This window comes from Saccopteryx bilineata, chromosome 1, assembly GCF_036850765.1.
Source record: "Saccopteryx bilineata isolate mSacBil1 chromosome 1, mSacBil1_pri_phased_curated, whole genome shotgun sequence".
Lineage (NCBI taxonomy): Eukaryota > Metazoa > Chordata > Mammalia > Chiroptera > Emballonuridae > Saccopteryx > Saccopteryx bilineata.
Genome location: NC_089490.1, coordinates 204,381,213 through 204,396,315, shown reverse-complemented (window position 1 = coordinate 204,396,315; position 15,103 = coordinate 204,381,213). Strand labels below are relative to the sequence as shown.

The window sequence follows — 15,103 nt, the reverse complement described above, 5'->3', positions numbered from 1 at the left end:
CCAAGCAATGGAGCAGTGGCCCCAGATGGGCAGAGCATCACCCTGTAGGGTGTTTGTCAGATGGATTCTGGTTGAGGCACATGTGGGAGTCTTGTCTTTCTGCCTCTCACCTAATTAAAAAAATTAGCTTGGAAAAGTTGAGTGGGAATTAGATAGATATAAATGAAACCACAGGCACAGGAGTAAGCAGATGTTTTAGACACAGAAAGATTAGGCTGACAATAGGGCAAATATAGAAAGGTTCTCCAGTCCAGCGTTTGCTAAACTGGAGGAATTCCAAATGACATCTTCCACTTTCCACAGACGACAAAGGGGATATAGCAGAGCTTGTCCACGGGACAAAAAGCACTTCAAGGCTTACTCAACTGCATATCCTAGGGCCCTACAGTCTGGCTGGCACAAACACTGTTTGCTGTAGGTGGATCCTGGGGGACACCATCGTGCCAAGGTCACCAGGGGCTACAGACACTGTAGGTGGTACCAGGCCCCGTGTACCCTACATTTCTGCCTACACACTCACCTTTCTGCTCACACGAAGCACTCTGCGCTTCTTTGCCACGTGAATTGCTAGTATCGCCCCCCTTGCCCTCTGGGGCCACTGTAGAGTAAAACGAGGGGACACGTGCACTGTGGTCCTTGCTAGTGGTCTCAGCACGGCTACATGACCCGGGGACTGGGAGCAGTGGTGTGGGGACGCTGGGGAGGGGCGACTCACGTCCCCGGGGACGACCGAGCAGGCGGCACAAAGTTTCGTCACCTACACGCAATTTAAAACATATGAACTGTGTATTTTGGGAATTTTCCGTTTATTATTTTCAGACTGTTTGGCGGCAGGTACCTTAAACCGTGGGAAGCCAACCTGCACGCCGACGGGGCTGCTATGCCAAGCCCAACTTAACTACCAGTGCACAAGTGCTTTAAGACAAATTTAACTTTATTTATCATTGTTGTTTAAAGCTTGATTTTATAAAACACAGACATTTTTAAGAGTTCTATATCATCAGAATTTAAGTGGGATAAGTAGCAATGGGTTTATAAGTGTAAATTATATACATTAAAACCAAATAATTGGAGACTTTTTAACAGGAAACTATACAAATGAAATAAAATGCAAAAGAAGCTTCCAGTATGTTGTCATCATCATGGTGGAGTATCTGTCACTTTGGGACCTAAACAAAGAGTCTGCGTCCTGAGACTCGTATTTACCTGTTCTGAGTCAAGTTGCTTGACTAGAGGGTAGTTTCCCACCTGCAGTCCCCACCTTGAGAGGAACAGACGTCCCGGGCTGCGGCCGTCACCCTTCCCTTCTGTGCAGCGTGGAGAGCTGACGCCCACGCCCTGGGAAGCCAGACGGGCCAGAGAATGGAGCGAGTACAGACAGTTCAGGAAAGCATCACATCTAGTTTCTGTATGTGAGAATTAATCAGTGAGACTGGACATGCAGTCCGGTGGACTTGGCTTCAGGAACCGCACCTGAGGACGGCCTCCCTGTCCTGCGTGTCCTCAGTCGGGGACGGGGATCTTGTAGGCCACCATGCTGTTCACCTTGTGGATTGTAGTTGTGAAGGAACGCAGGCGGACTTGCTCAGAATTGGTAATGAACTGTGGTCCCGACTCTTCCCACTTTTCAGGCACGACCAAGTCTTTGTCTGTGTAGATCAGCAGATCAAAGGAACCTGGATCGGGATGAGATCACTGGAGGACACTGTTCTTACACAGCCACCTTCCCCTTCTCCCACTTTGAACCACAGTGTCAGACAAGGGAGTCTGACCTGGTCTCATCAGCAGGTTACTGCTTTTCCTCAGTGCAAGTTCACTTAGTACAGAAAATACTGCTCTCCATTATCTTATGAAAAATTCAAGTTTTGTTTTCTTGACCAAGAAAGCCACTAGGAAGTATCTGCAGACACCGTGTAATCACGCGGGAGGGTGGCTGTGAGCTACGGAGAGCAAACGCGCCCCGTGGTGAGTGCAGAGCCGCACAGGGAGTGCGGGCCACAGCCGGTGAAGGACAGGGTGGGGACGGCCTTTCTTCTGTATGTACGAACATGCAGAAAACAGCTGTGGCGCACTCTGTCCCCCACAAATCCAGGCCCGCGAGGAGCTGTGTCATACTTACAGGAAACTTCCAACAGCGGCAGAAACGTCACGGTGGCTGTGATCTGTCTGATCACAGAGCGGATTTCATCTTGGATGGCTTTCTGGGACTTGTCTCTGGGCGTGCTGTCAGGGAAACCACATCAGTTAACTCGTTTTTAGTTTTAATAAAGCTGTTTCAGACATTAATAATATTTACCTGATGAAATGCTTCCAAAATCAAATAATACATTAAAAAGGATTTTAAAAATGAGTATAAGTACATCCTTAGGACCTGTAACCGGCAGGCATGATGTCTGTCTGTTACTTCATGTACCTACCCAGACATCTTTTAGAGTCGGTCTCGGCATCAGGTTAGAGCCTAAATGACTAAAAAAAGGATGATAGTGGTTCAAGGTATGAAAACTTCATCAAGTTTTCTTGAAATAAAATAAAACACGCAGTATCTGAAACCCTTAACTGGTGTAATCAATGGAATGTTAGTAATGCCTCACTACCCCCTGCCTCATACCGTTCTTATCAGCTAAACGTTCCCTAACACAGGCCAAAGGCTGGAGAGGCAAAGTGGACTTCATTATGAGAACGGTTCCGAATTCACTGCTAAGCAAGCCTGGCAGAGGGCTGCATACCAGCGTGTCACAATGGCATGTCCCATCGGGGTTCTGGGCACTGTGGTGCTCTGGACGTTTGTGGCGATAAAGGAAGGACCTCAGAGCTGCCTCGTAAATTGGGTAAGACTAGGATAATCCCTTTGGTTAAAAGCCCCCTTCAAACAGCTCCCTGAAGAGCCCATCTGGTACACCACCTGCAGCTCTGCATACGGCACCATAAATCTTGAAGTCTGAAAGTCACTGATTTAGACTAAAGACAATCAGTTAAAAGTACACTATCTGTACAAATTAATGATATGCCAAAGTAAGCAAAATTCTTTTCCACTGGAGGCTGAAAATCCAATTAACATGTTAGAAACAAATTATACCTCATATGAAACTAGTTCAAGGTAAGCAGAACTCATTTTAGTAAAGAACAAATTTCAGAGAGAAGACACATAAGTGGAAATAGTTTAATAGTACTTACCTGTCCTCTTTGGCAGTCTTGTCACACTCAATATCAAACTGCCACCTCTCAAGGACCTCACCACTTTCGATGTTTGAGATGACCACGACCAGTTTCTGAACTGAGCACTTGCACAGCCAGTCTGTAACACACAGGCACCAGTTAGCTCTACTGTAACACAGCACCTCTTTTCAGTGCACCCACCACATTCTGTCACTCCCCCAGCCTGCACAGAAAACCTGCCCCATCAGTAACCCAGTCCGTCTCCAGTCTCAGTCTGGGTAGTGGGAACAGCAGAGGGTACAGATCAGCAGCGCACATGCGGCCCTCCCGTCCCAAGGCGACAGCACAGGAGATCGGTGCCAATCTAAGCAATGTGCCAGTAAGTGAAGTGACAGTTGTAATCATTGCTAGGAAGGTGAGCAGTATGGGGCACTGAGAGCATCAAGTGGGACACGTGACTTCCCCAGGGAGTCCTCACTTGGGGAACGCTGCAGTTTAAACCTGAGAAGGCAGTGTTCAACATGAAAACGGTAGAAGAGGGGACTGGGTCTTAAACTCCAGAGGGAAGAGCATCTGACCAGAGGGAGGATGGACAGGCTGACAGAGCTGTAGCCGAGGAAGGAGAACGAGCTGGTGAGGATGGCAGGCTGGTGGGGGTCAACCACGCAAGGCTCCGTGGGCCAGCTCCAAGTCATTCTACCTCAGGAACTGGGGCGGGGGCACTACCCGTGTTAAAGCAGTGTGTGCTGTGACCAGACCTGCACTTCAAATTGCCGCTCTGGCTATGCATTGGGAGATGGACCGGAGGGGACGGAGGCTCACTACTGAGGGACATGTAGGAGACAACAAAGGCCTGTAGGATGGTGGCTGGTAGACATGGAGCCATCGACAGGCTTAGGAGATGTTGTGATTGAATCGTTAAGGTTGACTGGATTATCTGTGAGGATAAGCAACAGGCCCGGGTCAGGGCAGCGCCCCATTCTGGCTGGTGTCGCTGGCTGGGTGGCTGACGCAGTCACTGAGAGGACAGAGAGGAACGGAGATGCCCCAAGTTCAGCTGTGTGCTGACTTCCAAGGCTCTTGGGGAAGGAGACCAGACATCACCACCGGATAAGACAGGTATTTGGAGTTAGCTACACAAGGTGTTACGAGGCTGTGCACGTGACAGGTCATCTAGAGGTGACAGTGAGAAGGGGACTGAGCCCTGAATTCATCTTGGAAATGGGGGCAGTATGTTCCAGAATCAGCAGTGGTTTTTTGTTGTTGCTGTTTTAAGAGACAGAAAACAATTCAGTATTCTTAAGGCTGTGGACCACCTAGGTCTCTGTTGCATATTCTTTTTAAAACATACTTTAAAAATGTCAAGATATTAGCTTGCATAGTACCTGCCAGGCCATATGCTGAAACTCAGCTTAGGTCAAAAGCTTTGTATTATTCCACCTCTGAAAAGGAGGAGGCTTGGTGGCAGTGTGAAGAGCTGGAGTAGGTGGTGATTACATTATTTTTCTTTTAAAATTGGGAGCTACCCAAATCAAAACAAAGAACTCAGAAACACCAACAAGAACAAACAGGGTGGTGTCCGTAACAAGGCAGGAGGGGTGGGGTTCCGAGCAGACTCAACAGCTTGCTTCAAGGAGAGCAAGTCCTTGGCTTCAGAGCTGGTGAGAGGCAAGGCTGTGGACTGGGTTGGCAGGTCTGGCCCCTCCCTCAGGCAGAGAAGGGCACAGACCTGAGGTTCCAACCAAACCCTCCAGTGCAGCCCCATGAGGGGCTGTGGGCGGGGCAGCCCTCAAGTCAATAAAAGTACGATGTAGTTTGAAAAACGAAGCTCCTTAAGCAAACCCAAACAAACAAAAAAATGGATTCATGGAATAAAAAAATTAAAGAAAAACAAACACACACATGAGCACTGTGGCAGGTTTTGGAACCAGTACTTCAGAAGGTCAAATGAAAAGACAGAGAAACATCCTACAGCTCAGAAAAACAGGAAGTGAGAATCCCAAGTGGAGAGAAAACATGAAAGGAAACTAATGGCATTCTAGAATAAAAAGGAGAAACAGACCGAAAATAAGTATAGGTCCACCAACAAAGCAAGTTCTTGAGCTAAAGAGAAAATTGTTCAGAAAAGGCTTAAACCCAGACTGGGTGTTTTAAAATGACAAACAGAAACTGGTTAAGAAGAAAAACCCTATTGTGTGCTCTATTGTTTAGTGGTTTTTTCTTCTTTTTTATTTTTTTGAAGTTTAATTTCCACTTTGAATATAGTTTCCTTGATCTTAATAATAATGGCTTTAGATTCCAAGCAGGTACAGAAAATAGAGTGGTTTTTTTCTTCTTCAGATAATAGACATTATCATTATGTAAAATTCCAACTGGTTCCATGAGGCTACACAGACTGCAAGTCATTTTCTAATGGAGACGGTTTCGGGAAGCTGCGGATTTCCAGTTATCAATTTCTATTCATTTCTATTACCTGCTTTCTCCCAGTTGACAGTCTCTATATCTGAAATGGTCGCTTGTTGGACACCTTCTATGTACAAAGTTAAAGACTGACCACCGAGATGCTAGAAAATGTGAATTCTACAGGTCCTGCAATACGCAACACTGTTTCCAGTGACCAGATACCTTTCAGTTGCTCCACCACGTTATTTAGGTATTTCATGAGCTCGGGATCTGTCGTCACAAGCAAGGTGAGGCCGTATTTCTGCACCCGCGTAAAGGTTTCCGCTGGGTAAATGCCACGCTGATACAAAATGCTGTTGATGCCAAACGCTGAAAAGCAAAAGACATACGTGTTCAAGACAGATCGCTACCACTTTGTAGCACCGGAAAACAGACCATTATTTAGATGCGGCTGCGGCTTCGGGTTTCCTCAACTGGTATTAAGCTGTCTGGAGCCTGAACCCACGTGTTTTAAGTGTCTTGCTGAAAGGAGAGGGGGTGTCGGTGCCGTTCAACATCCCCCCAAATCTTGCTTCTAAGTAAACGAGACACCTGCATGGGTGCAGCAGGAAAAGGGCCCCGCCAACCTCAGCGCGCTGCGCTGCACATCCGACCCGGGCTGGGCTGGGGAAGGTGGGCCGGGCCAGGCCGGGCCGACCTCGCCTCCCAGGGCCCCGCCTCCCGTCGGCCGCCGCGGGCGTGGAGGGCACACGCGGCGGCTATGCTCGCTCTCCGCGTGCAGAGTCGGCCTGGGGGGCGGGGGGCGCGCCCCAGGGCGCCGGGAAGGGTCCCTCGCCAGCGGGCTCCCGTCTCCGTTCCTGCAGTCCCCGTCCCCGCCGGCCGCAGGGCCCGCTCCCGTTCCGCCCGCCGCCTTCCCGCCGGCCGCGCCGCGCGGGCCACTCACAGAAGAACTCGGCCACGATCTCGGCGCTCCCGCGCAGGGTGATGCCCTGCTCCCGGGACAGCTGTCGCGCCATGGCCAGGCTGGGCCCGCCCGCGCGCCCCGCGCCGCCCTGCAACCGCGCACGGCCACCTCCGCGCTCGGGCCGCCGCCACCGCTCCCCGCCACTCAGTTCAAATGTAACGACGCAGAGTGCCGCCGCCTCCGCGCAGGCGCGCCAGCCCCGCAGCCCCGCCCCGCCCGCCCGCGCGGGAGCTGGCGCGTCGCGCACGCGCAGCGAGGAGGCGCGGGCGGCAGTTTCGCTGGCCGGCCGCTGGGGGCGGTTGTGCCCGGGTGCCGTGGTCTCCAGGGCGGGGCGGAGGGGCGCCGGCCAGGCTGGGGGCGGGAGCGCAGTGTCGCGTTCGGGAGGTATTTTCAGAGTGGCCCCGGTGTCGCCTGTGGACGCTGCAGGGACGGGCGGGGGCCGGGCCGGGGATGAGCCAGCAGCGCCGGTGCCCCGTGCGCGTGGGTCCGCTGCCCCGCCAGGCCGAGAGGACGGGCGCGGGCGGCTTGGCGGGCTGCCCGGGGCGGGGACACCGGTTGCGGCCCCCCCCCCCCCCCCCCCCCGGTAGACGCTGCGGGGCGGCGGGGAGACGGGCTCGTCCCTCCAGCGGCGGCACTGTCACGCGCGTCCCTGGGTGCACAGGGGGACCGCGGGCGGCGGGCGGGCACAGGCCCAGGACCCCAGGTGCGCGGCCGGCCGGCCTGTCACCCTCTGTCACCGCTGCAGACTGGGTCTCCGAGCCCTGCGGCCAACGGCGTCCAGGCCCCGCGTCCCTGCGCTGAGCCCTGCCATCTTGCCAGCTGGTGGCCAGAGGCCCGCCTAGTGCCTGGGGCCCCTCCCGTGGGCCTTGTCGCCCGTGAGCCTCTCTGCTCCAACCCGGGCACATCACCTCCCCCTGCTGGCCCAGTCCGGGGGGACCTGGGTGCGCACGGGTTCTGGCCGAGCTCGGGGCCGTCACACAATGTGTGCTTTGGAGAGGTCGCCATCTGACTTGATCGAATTGGAAGTACCAGGGAATTCAAGGTTCTCGAGATTGGCAAAATTAAAGGGGCGTGTTTTTTTTTACATGTAAATTCAGTAATGGTTGTAGAATGGCGTGTGTCCAGGACACTTTAGATTGGGTTGTTTGCTAAACATATAGATATATAGATATATAGATAGATATATAGATAGATATAGATAGATAGATAGATAGATAGATATAGATAGATTCGTGGATTCTATTCCCCCTTCTTTAGGTTGGTTTCATTCTCGGACCGTGGCCACCAGCCACAGGTGGCTCTTTAACCACTTGAAGTGTGCCGATCTGATTGGAGATATGCTACAAGTGTAAAACAGCAGATTCTGAATACTTAGTATAAAAACATAAAACATCACATTCATATGGGGTTTTTCTGTGTGTGTGTGTGATAGAGACAGAGTCAGAGAGAGGGACAGATAGGGACAGAGAGACAGGAAGAGAAAGAGATGAGAAGCATCAATTCTTCCTTGTGGCATCTTAGTTGTTCATTCATTGCTTTCTTATGTGCGCCTTGACCCGGGGGCTACACAGATCGAGTGACCCCTTGCTCAAGTTAGAGACTTTGGGTCCAAGCTGGTGAGCTTTGCTCAAACCAGATAACCCGTGCTCAAGCTGGCGACCTCGGGGTCTCCAACCTGGGTCCTCTACATCCCAGTCTGACGCTCCATCCACTGCGCCACCTCCTGGTCAGGCCACGTTCTTATGTTTTTAAATTGATTACTTATTGGAATTATATTTTATGTGTATTGTAGTAAATAAAATATATTATCAAGGTAATTTCACTGGTTTCTTTTCTGTTTTTAATCTGACCAGCAGAACATTTAGAATTATGTAATGTGGCTCGTGTTGTGTTTCTATGAGACAGTGCTTGTCTCCTGAATGGGCCCTTGGAACAGACATGTTTCACCCCAGGTGATTCTGAGACAAGTCCTTCAATCCCTCTGTGAAGAGCAGAAGACTCTGCCTGCTATTTCAGTACTGCAGGTGGAGGAGGTGGGGAGTGAAAGTTCTAACAAGAAGGTGTACATCAGAGCCAGAGAGTTTGAAACAAGAAATGAGTGGATGACTGCCGGGGAGGAAGGAGATTTTGCGCTGATAAATCCAAGGTGGCAGACTTGGGATGCAGCCTGGTGCTGATCAAGGCTGCCGTGATGTGAGAGAGAGCTGCCCACGCTCAGCTTGTTCGGTGTCTTATTTATTGTGGTAACACCGAACTCTAGAAACCACACTTAACCTTTAGGCATTGTTTTTTAAAGTATTAGCTACTTGATTTGCTTTTATGCACAATTCAATCAATTCTTTTTAATGTGCCTTGTTGAGGGGAACCCTATTTGGACAAGGAGACGTATAAATTAAGATTTCTTTTTGAGGAAAATTAAAGCAGAGTGTATGATCAACCAAACCCGTAATAATGAAAGAGACAAATGTCACAAAATGTATCATAGATAGGCCTGTGTTCCATATTAAGATGCTAAAACCTGAAATACTCCACTAAAGCTATAGCTAGCATCGAGTGTCATTTTAGACAGAACGTAATTAATTAGTGACTTAGTTGAGTAATTGTATATATGAGGAAACCGAGACCCAGAGTGGCTAGATCAGGGGTAGTCAACCTTTTTATATCTACTGCCCACTTTTGTATCTCTCTTAGTAGTAAAATTTTCTAACCGTCCACTGGTGCCACAGTAATGGTGATTTATAAAGTAGGGAAGAAACTTTACGTTATAAAATTTATAAAGCAGAGTTACAGCAAGTTAAAGCATATAATAATTACTTACCAAGTGATTTATGTTGGATTTTCACTAAGTTTGGCAGAATAAATCTTTTTAAAACAACTTACTATAGTTAAATCTATCTTTTTATTTATACTTTGGTTGCTCCGCTACTGCCCACCATGAAAGCTGGAATGCCCACTAGGGGGCATAGGGGCCAGGTTGACTACCACTGGTTTAGATAGTTAGTCTAAGATTCAGCATCTACTTGGTAGATTTAGCCACGGAGCCTGGGGTTCCTGTCGTAGTCTCTTTATGAATCATATTGACCTGAAGACATGCTAAAAAGTAATTTTATTTTTTAAAAGTTCCTTTTAAAAATGAACCGATTTCAGACTAGGGGTTTTTACCCATAACCTGCACACATAACTTCTCAAGAAAAAGACAGTTGCAACCTGTAATCAAGTTTTCTGTCAGCACGCGCGCGCGCGTGCGCGCGCGCGCGCACACACACACACACACACACACACACACACTTGCCAGTGCCAGCAGGTGGCGCTGTTTGCATGTGAAATAAAAATTCAGTGGGTGGGTGCCTGGGTGTTTCCCTTCCAAGTGAAATGAAGGAAAAATGCACTTAGTGGTTTGGTTTCATGTACGTGATACATCAGAATGAATTGTTGAATCGTGATGTATTATGGAACTGGTATTCTTTTAAACATTTATGTGTGCGTGCAAGTGCACACACACACACACACACACACACACCCCAGAAACACAGGTTTTTATTTACATTGAAGTTGCATATTTATTTTACATGGAAAAAAAACATTTTAGGTAGCTGAGTCACTCTTCTTATAGACTTGGGAGAGTTCTTCTTCAGAAACTAGTAGTTTATTTTAAATCTAATAAAGCAGAGATACTTAGCTTTATGATCATTTTAATAAGACATTCCTCTACTAAATTTTAGGGAAAAAAATTCTTGTGCACACAGGTATTTCATTATATAAGTCTGGGGAATTTGCTTATTTTTTAAAAAAAGGGTGCTGTCATAAGTCTTAAAGTTTTTCTTATTATAGGTCATTTATTATTTGATGTGAGGGGCAAGAATTATAATCAGATGTTTTCTACTCTGATTATTTGAGGCTCATTTTGTAGACCTCATGAATGTTTATATTTTTCCGTGAGCTTAAGGATGAAATTGCATCATATAAATCCCCTAAAGAGCCTTTTCACCACATCCTTTTCTCCTGAGGACTCTGTCTTTTGGTCCTCATGTTCACAAACAAATTTGAATGATGATTAATAAGCACTGGCTTATTAATAAGTTGATTAATAAACACTGGCTTAATAAAGTCAACAGGTATATCTTCTTACTGGCATAATGCATAATCTTAATGATCCAGTTGCATACATAAAATGTTATATGTTACCTTTAGTAATAATTAAGTACTAAATATTATTGAAAACCTACTAAAACCCACAGTTCCTGTAATGAAAAGCATGGGCTGCTTCTTATTGGAAAGCATCCCTGTGTGTTGTGATGCTTATTGGAAAGCATCCCTTTCGCACATTTTATTTTAATGATTTTATTATAATGCTATTAAAATAGTGTCATCTAGTTACTTAAAAGTCTTTTTGATGGCTCAACCATGGTTAGGTACCAAAAGGCATAAGCTACAATGTAGGTGATCATCTTACTCATGTTTAATTCCCAGACACTGTTTAATGTCATGCGTGTGCGTGTGTGTGTGTTATGTAGATGAACATTGGATGCTGTAATCAGTTGGATTTGACAGCACAGTATATTTTAAAATATAATTGAATTTCAGAAACAAATCAGAACAGTTTAAGATATGGAAACTACTAACATTGAGCCTCTGAGAGAAACTAAACAGCTGTGGTTGCTGCTAAATAAAGGAAAATCAGTTCACTGTGTAAAATGATTTTGTAATTCTATATTAAAATTGGTCACACAATTTATGGCTACAGTACATTTTTAGTTTGTGGCTTCTGAATATTTTTATGTAGGGTTATTTTTATTATTGATTAATATGTAAATAATAGCTGAGTTAATTCTGTTAACTCTACCAATGAGTGCTAAAACTTAAGATTTTGGGTAAGCGGAAAAATATCTCTTGGAGAGTTCCATAGACCAAACAAAGTAAACAAGCCATATAGGTGGGTCTTTCTCAAATATGTGTCCATACCACTTTACAGACAGTTATAGGAAGAAAACGTTTTGTGAAAACATAAAAAGTTACTTTACATCCATTTATATATTTTTTCTACTCAGAGGAGCTTGGCCTCTGCACCTGGAGCAGGCCTCTCCTCACTTGCCTTGTGTTTATAGCTCGCTCCAACAGCAAGGCGGTCAAGCCGTACTTATCGGGTCCCAGGCACGCACATCAGTTTTATTCTTTGTGCTGGGGTTTCCCATGTATAAATTGAATAGGACAGTGTTTCTCATTCTTGAGTAATGTGCGGGACCTATTTAACACCAGCTAATACCAGAAGGCTTCCCGGACTCCAGAGTTTGGCCTTCAATAGTAGAGGAGGTGGATAAAAAACGAAGCGGTGTCTTTTCATGCTTGCTTAGTGCCAGTAAGGACGTAAGTGCAGGTGCCAGCTTCCATGCTGAACGAGATGGCAGGACTAGGGTATGGCGGTCTTTCGCACAATCCAGAGCATGCCTTTTTAAACCTGTGTCGTATCGTCATAACACTAAGACTTGAAGTCTAGTTTGGCCTAATCAGTACATCTCTGAGGGTATTCCTTGCAGACCCCAGTGTGAGAAAACAACAGACTATCACACTTAGGTATTTTAGAGATAGTCACAGATTTTCATGATTCTTAAAAATAAGGTGTAGTTATGAATTTAGATAATGAAAAGATTGTTAAGAAGATAGGCTCCTTTTTATTTTTGGAATTTTGCATTAAGAGTCTTATTAATTTTGAGTTATCTTTCGTCTCCATTGAATTAATAAAAAATTATAACTTTTTAAATTACAAGAGAGCCAAAAATAGGTCTATAGAACAGAAGTTGAACCTCTTAGGGACTTGGAAAGTCACGCTTGCTCTCCTGGGGTACTAGGTGCCCGCCTTAGGGAGGGTGCCCTGGACAAGTGCAGAGGCTCCAGAGGGCGGGGTGCAGGAGAGGTGAGAGGAGGGGGGCGCCAGACGGGATTTCCCAGTACTCTGAGACTGCACCTGTCCCTTCCCGTTTCTCCTTCTCCAAGATGTTGTTTCAAGTGGCGTCTCCCATCAGTAACGGGAAGAGAAAAACTACACCCCAACGTAGTACCTCTCTAAATTATAAACACTTCCCACAGTATATGGTATCATGTATAAATATGTATATATACACATACATAAATATTTAAAACACACACAGATGTTAGAAATCAAGAAAGAGGAGATAAAGTAGTTTTTATTTTTAAAACATTCTCATATCGGCCCCGGCTGGGTAGCTCAGTGTGTGGGAGTGTCCTCCCGACACCCCAAGTGAGTGTCTTCATCCCGGTCAGGGCGCATACAGGAATCACCCAATGAATGTGTGGATGAGTGGAGTCACACGTCCCTCTCTCTTCCTCTAAAAATAAAACATGTTCAGAGTAGGTTCTAAGGATCTTAAAGTTATTTTTATTTTACTCAAGGTGTCAGAGGATAGAAATTCTGAGGAAGCAATGTTTAATGTGCATTGTACTAAAAGCAATAAGAAAGGGTTGAGTAGTGAACTCAAGTTTTCGGCCACAAGCCGTTCTATGAATAATGCAGCCCTGCACTTCTGCCCAAATGCTTCTACTGGAAACCTCCTTCTTCAGAGAGAGAGGACAGTTGAACTCAGTTTTATCTGAGAGCTTAGGAATGCGAAAGAGCAGGATCAAGCCTTCATTCCAGAGAATGGGTCCATTTTGAAGTTTTGTATAGAAAAGTGTAGCAGCTTCTCAATGAACTCAGTTATCTGATGTATTGAGTAAACGAAGCGTACAGCTTCCCAAAGCCTGTGAATGACCGCCGTTTGCAAAGCACGACAGATGATGGGAGACAAAGGCGGCAAAGGAGACCTGGAGGGCTCCCGACCTGCGCCGCCTCGGAGGGCAGAGCGTGGTCAGGAGGCGGGGGAGCCTCTGCACCCTTTGTCACGTTTGGGATGGATGGACCGAGGCCCATGGACTGGTGAATGGCACCAACAAAGGTCTGGTTGTCAAAGGCTAGGACGAGAAATGCAATGAGCTGCAGGGATGAGGTGATGTCTGTGGTTGGGGGAGGGGGGGAGGGGAGCTGACACCTCACAGGCAATAGAGAGCCCTGAATGGATGGGTACCATCAGTAACAGGCCAGGGTGTGTGTGTATGTGTGTGTGTGTGTGTGTGTGTGTGTGTGTGTGTGTGTGGTCTGCACCACAGGGATCGGGACTCAGTAGGATATGACAGAGAAGTCATCTTTTAGGGAATGCTCAGTGTAGGTGACGGAAGCGAATCGTACCCGTTACTAAAGAAATGGCTTGGTGCACTCAGCGGCTTCTCCTAACACAGGGGTCTCGTCTACCTGACCTGGCCAGTGCTGTTTGTTTTTGTTTTAAGAAAATTAGAAGTTTGCTCTTTTTTTAATTTATTTTTTTCTCTGCAGACCCTGCCGTCCAGAGTGGAGGACCATATCTAATCTCCCAAGTAGGTCAGGCCCCAGGATAATCAGTCTCCCTAACAGCCAGTGCCTTGTTTTTAGCAGATGAATGCTTGGTTTCAAAAGCAGTTTTGTGTGGAGAGAGGACTGTAGTTGGCAGGGGTGATAAGAACCCCTTTAAAGCCCCGTGAAAGCTTCTGGGGGCTGTTTTCTGCCCGCACTTTGTGCGCTGAAGTGGAAGCTATAGATACCCGTCCTCAGACGGACATGGCGGGGACCGGGCCAGCCCGTGAGAACATGGCACAGGCACGTCAATGGAATCATTTGAAGTCCAACTTTCTGCGTCCACTTGAATTAAACTGTGATTTGGAAGCATCCAACACTGGCCTATGTGTTTTTAGTGAGCGGTCTTCATATTTATGAAGTTTGCCCCTTAATGGTGGTCACTTACTGGTTAGATCAGCATGTTTTCACTGAAATACAATGACCAGGGAACCGGAGTCTGATTTGAGACTCATGGAAATGCAGTGAACTCCTCTACGGCGTGGTATACCACGGGACAGGGCATCCACACATCATGTTAGGTAATCCTGTTTTTCAAAATGTGATCGCTGGAACTTGTCAGCGATACCCGGAAAGGGACACAGTGAGAATAATTCTGGGGGACCACAGACGCACCTGCTTGCTTTTTTGGGGAGAGCAGGATACATAATTCAAAGCTTTGAGTTGAAACTTTTTCAAGGTAGGTTTAAGAAAAAAAAGAAGAGGAAGCATTCACCGGCTTCTTTTGTATGTCATTTCAACTTTATAATTGTTAATTCTACCAGGTTCCCCCTCCCTCAAACACTGTTTCGTCATGCCTCATCTGTGGAAGATTGATATTTTCTACCACGAAGACAGATAAGACATCTGAGGGGAAATTAAAAGCTGGTGATCTTTAAGAAACACTTGATGCTAAATTCTCCTTACCTTTTGGACACCGTAACCATTGGCACGTTACTTTTTAAAGTAAGGTTTGAAGGCTAAGTTGGTAGATCAGGGAATCCAGTGAGAGCAGGTGTTAAAATACTGGTGTTCTTACTGATACCAAACATCCAAACAGCGCCGTGATGACGCCCTTGTGCTTAGTCTAATGCATAAGAGCATTTGCATATGATGAGTAGAAAAAGGCTTCTGTTTATTAAGAACCTTAAAATTTTTAA

At 46.7% G+C, this 15,103-nt stretch overlaps 1 protein-coding gene across 1 annotated transcript; it reads right to left on the bottom strand.

Annotated features, from left to right (window-relative positions):
* Nucleotides 1-799: 799 nt before the first annotated feature.
* MAD2L1 (mitotic arrest deficient 2 like 1) lies at nt 800-6,719 on the bottom strand. The gene is made up of 5 exons (XM_066253480.1): nt 6,503-6,719; nt 5,782-5,928; nt 3,175-3,295; nt 2,120-2,223; nt 800-1,676 (listed from the first exon to the last, which is right to left on the bottom strand). The coding sequence occupies exons 1-5, from the start codon at nt 6,573-6,575 to the stop codon at nt 1,504-1,506; spliced, it is 618 nt and encodes a 205-aa protein (XP_066109577.1). The 5' UTR covers nt 6,576-6,719; the 3' UTR covers nt 800-1,503.
* Between the last annotated feature and the right edge of the window lie 8,384 nt (nt 6,720-15,103).

Coding starts and splice junctions, on each gene's coding strand:
- MAD2L1 (XM_066253480.1), bottom strand. CDS start 6,575: ATGGCGCGACAGCTGTCCCGGGAGCAGGGCATCACCCTGCGCGGGAGC. Junction 2,224..3,174: donor AAGACTGCCAAAGAGGACAG/GTAAGTACTATT, acceptor TTTCCCTGACAG/CACGCCCAGAGACAAGTCCC. Junction 1,677..2,119: donor GCCGCTGTTGGAAGTTTCCT/GTAAGTATGACA, acceptor ATCCCGATCCAG/GTTCCTTTGATCTGCTGATC.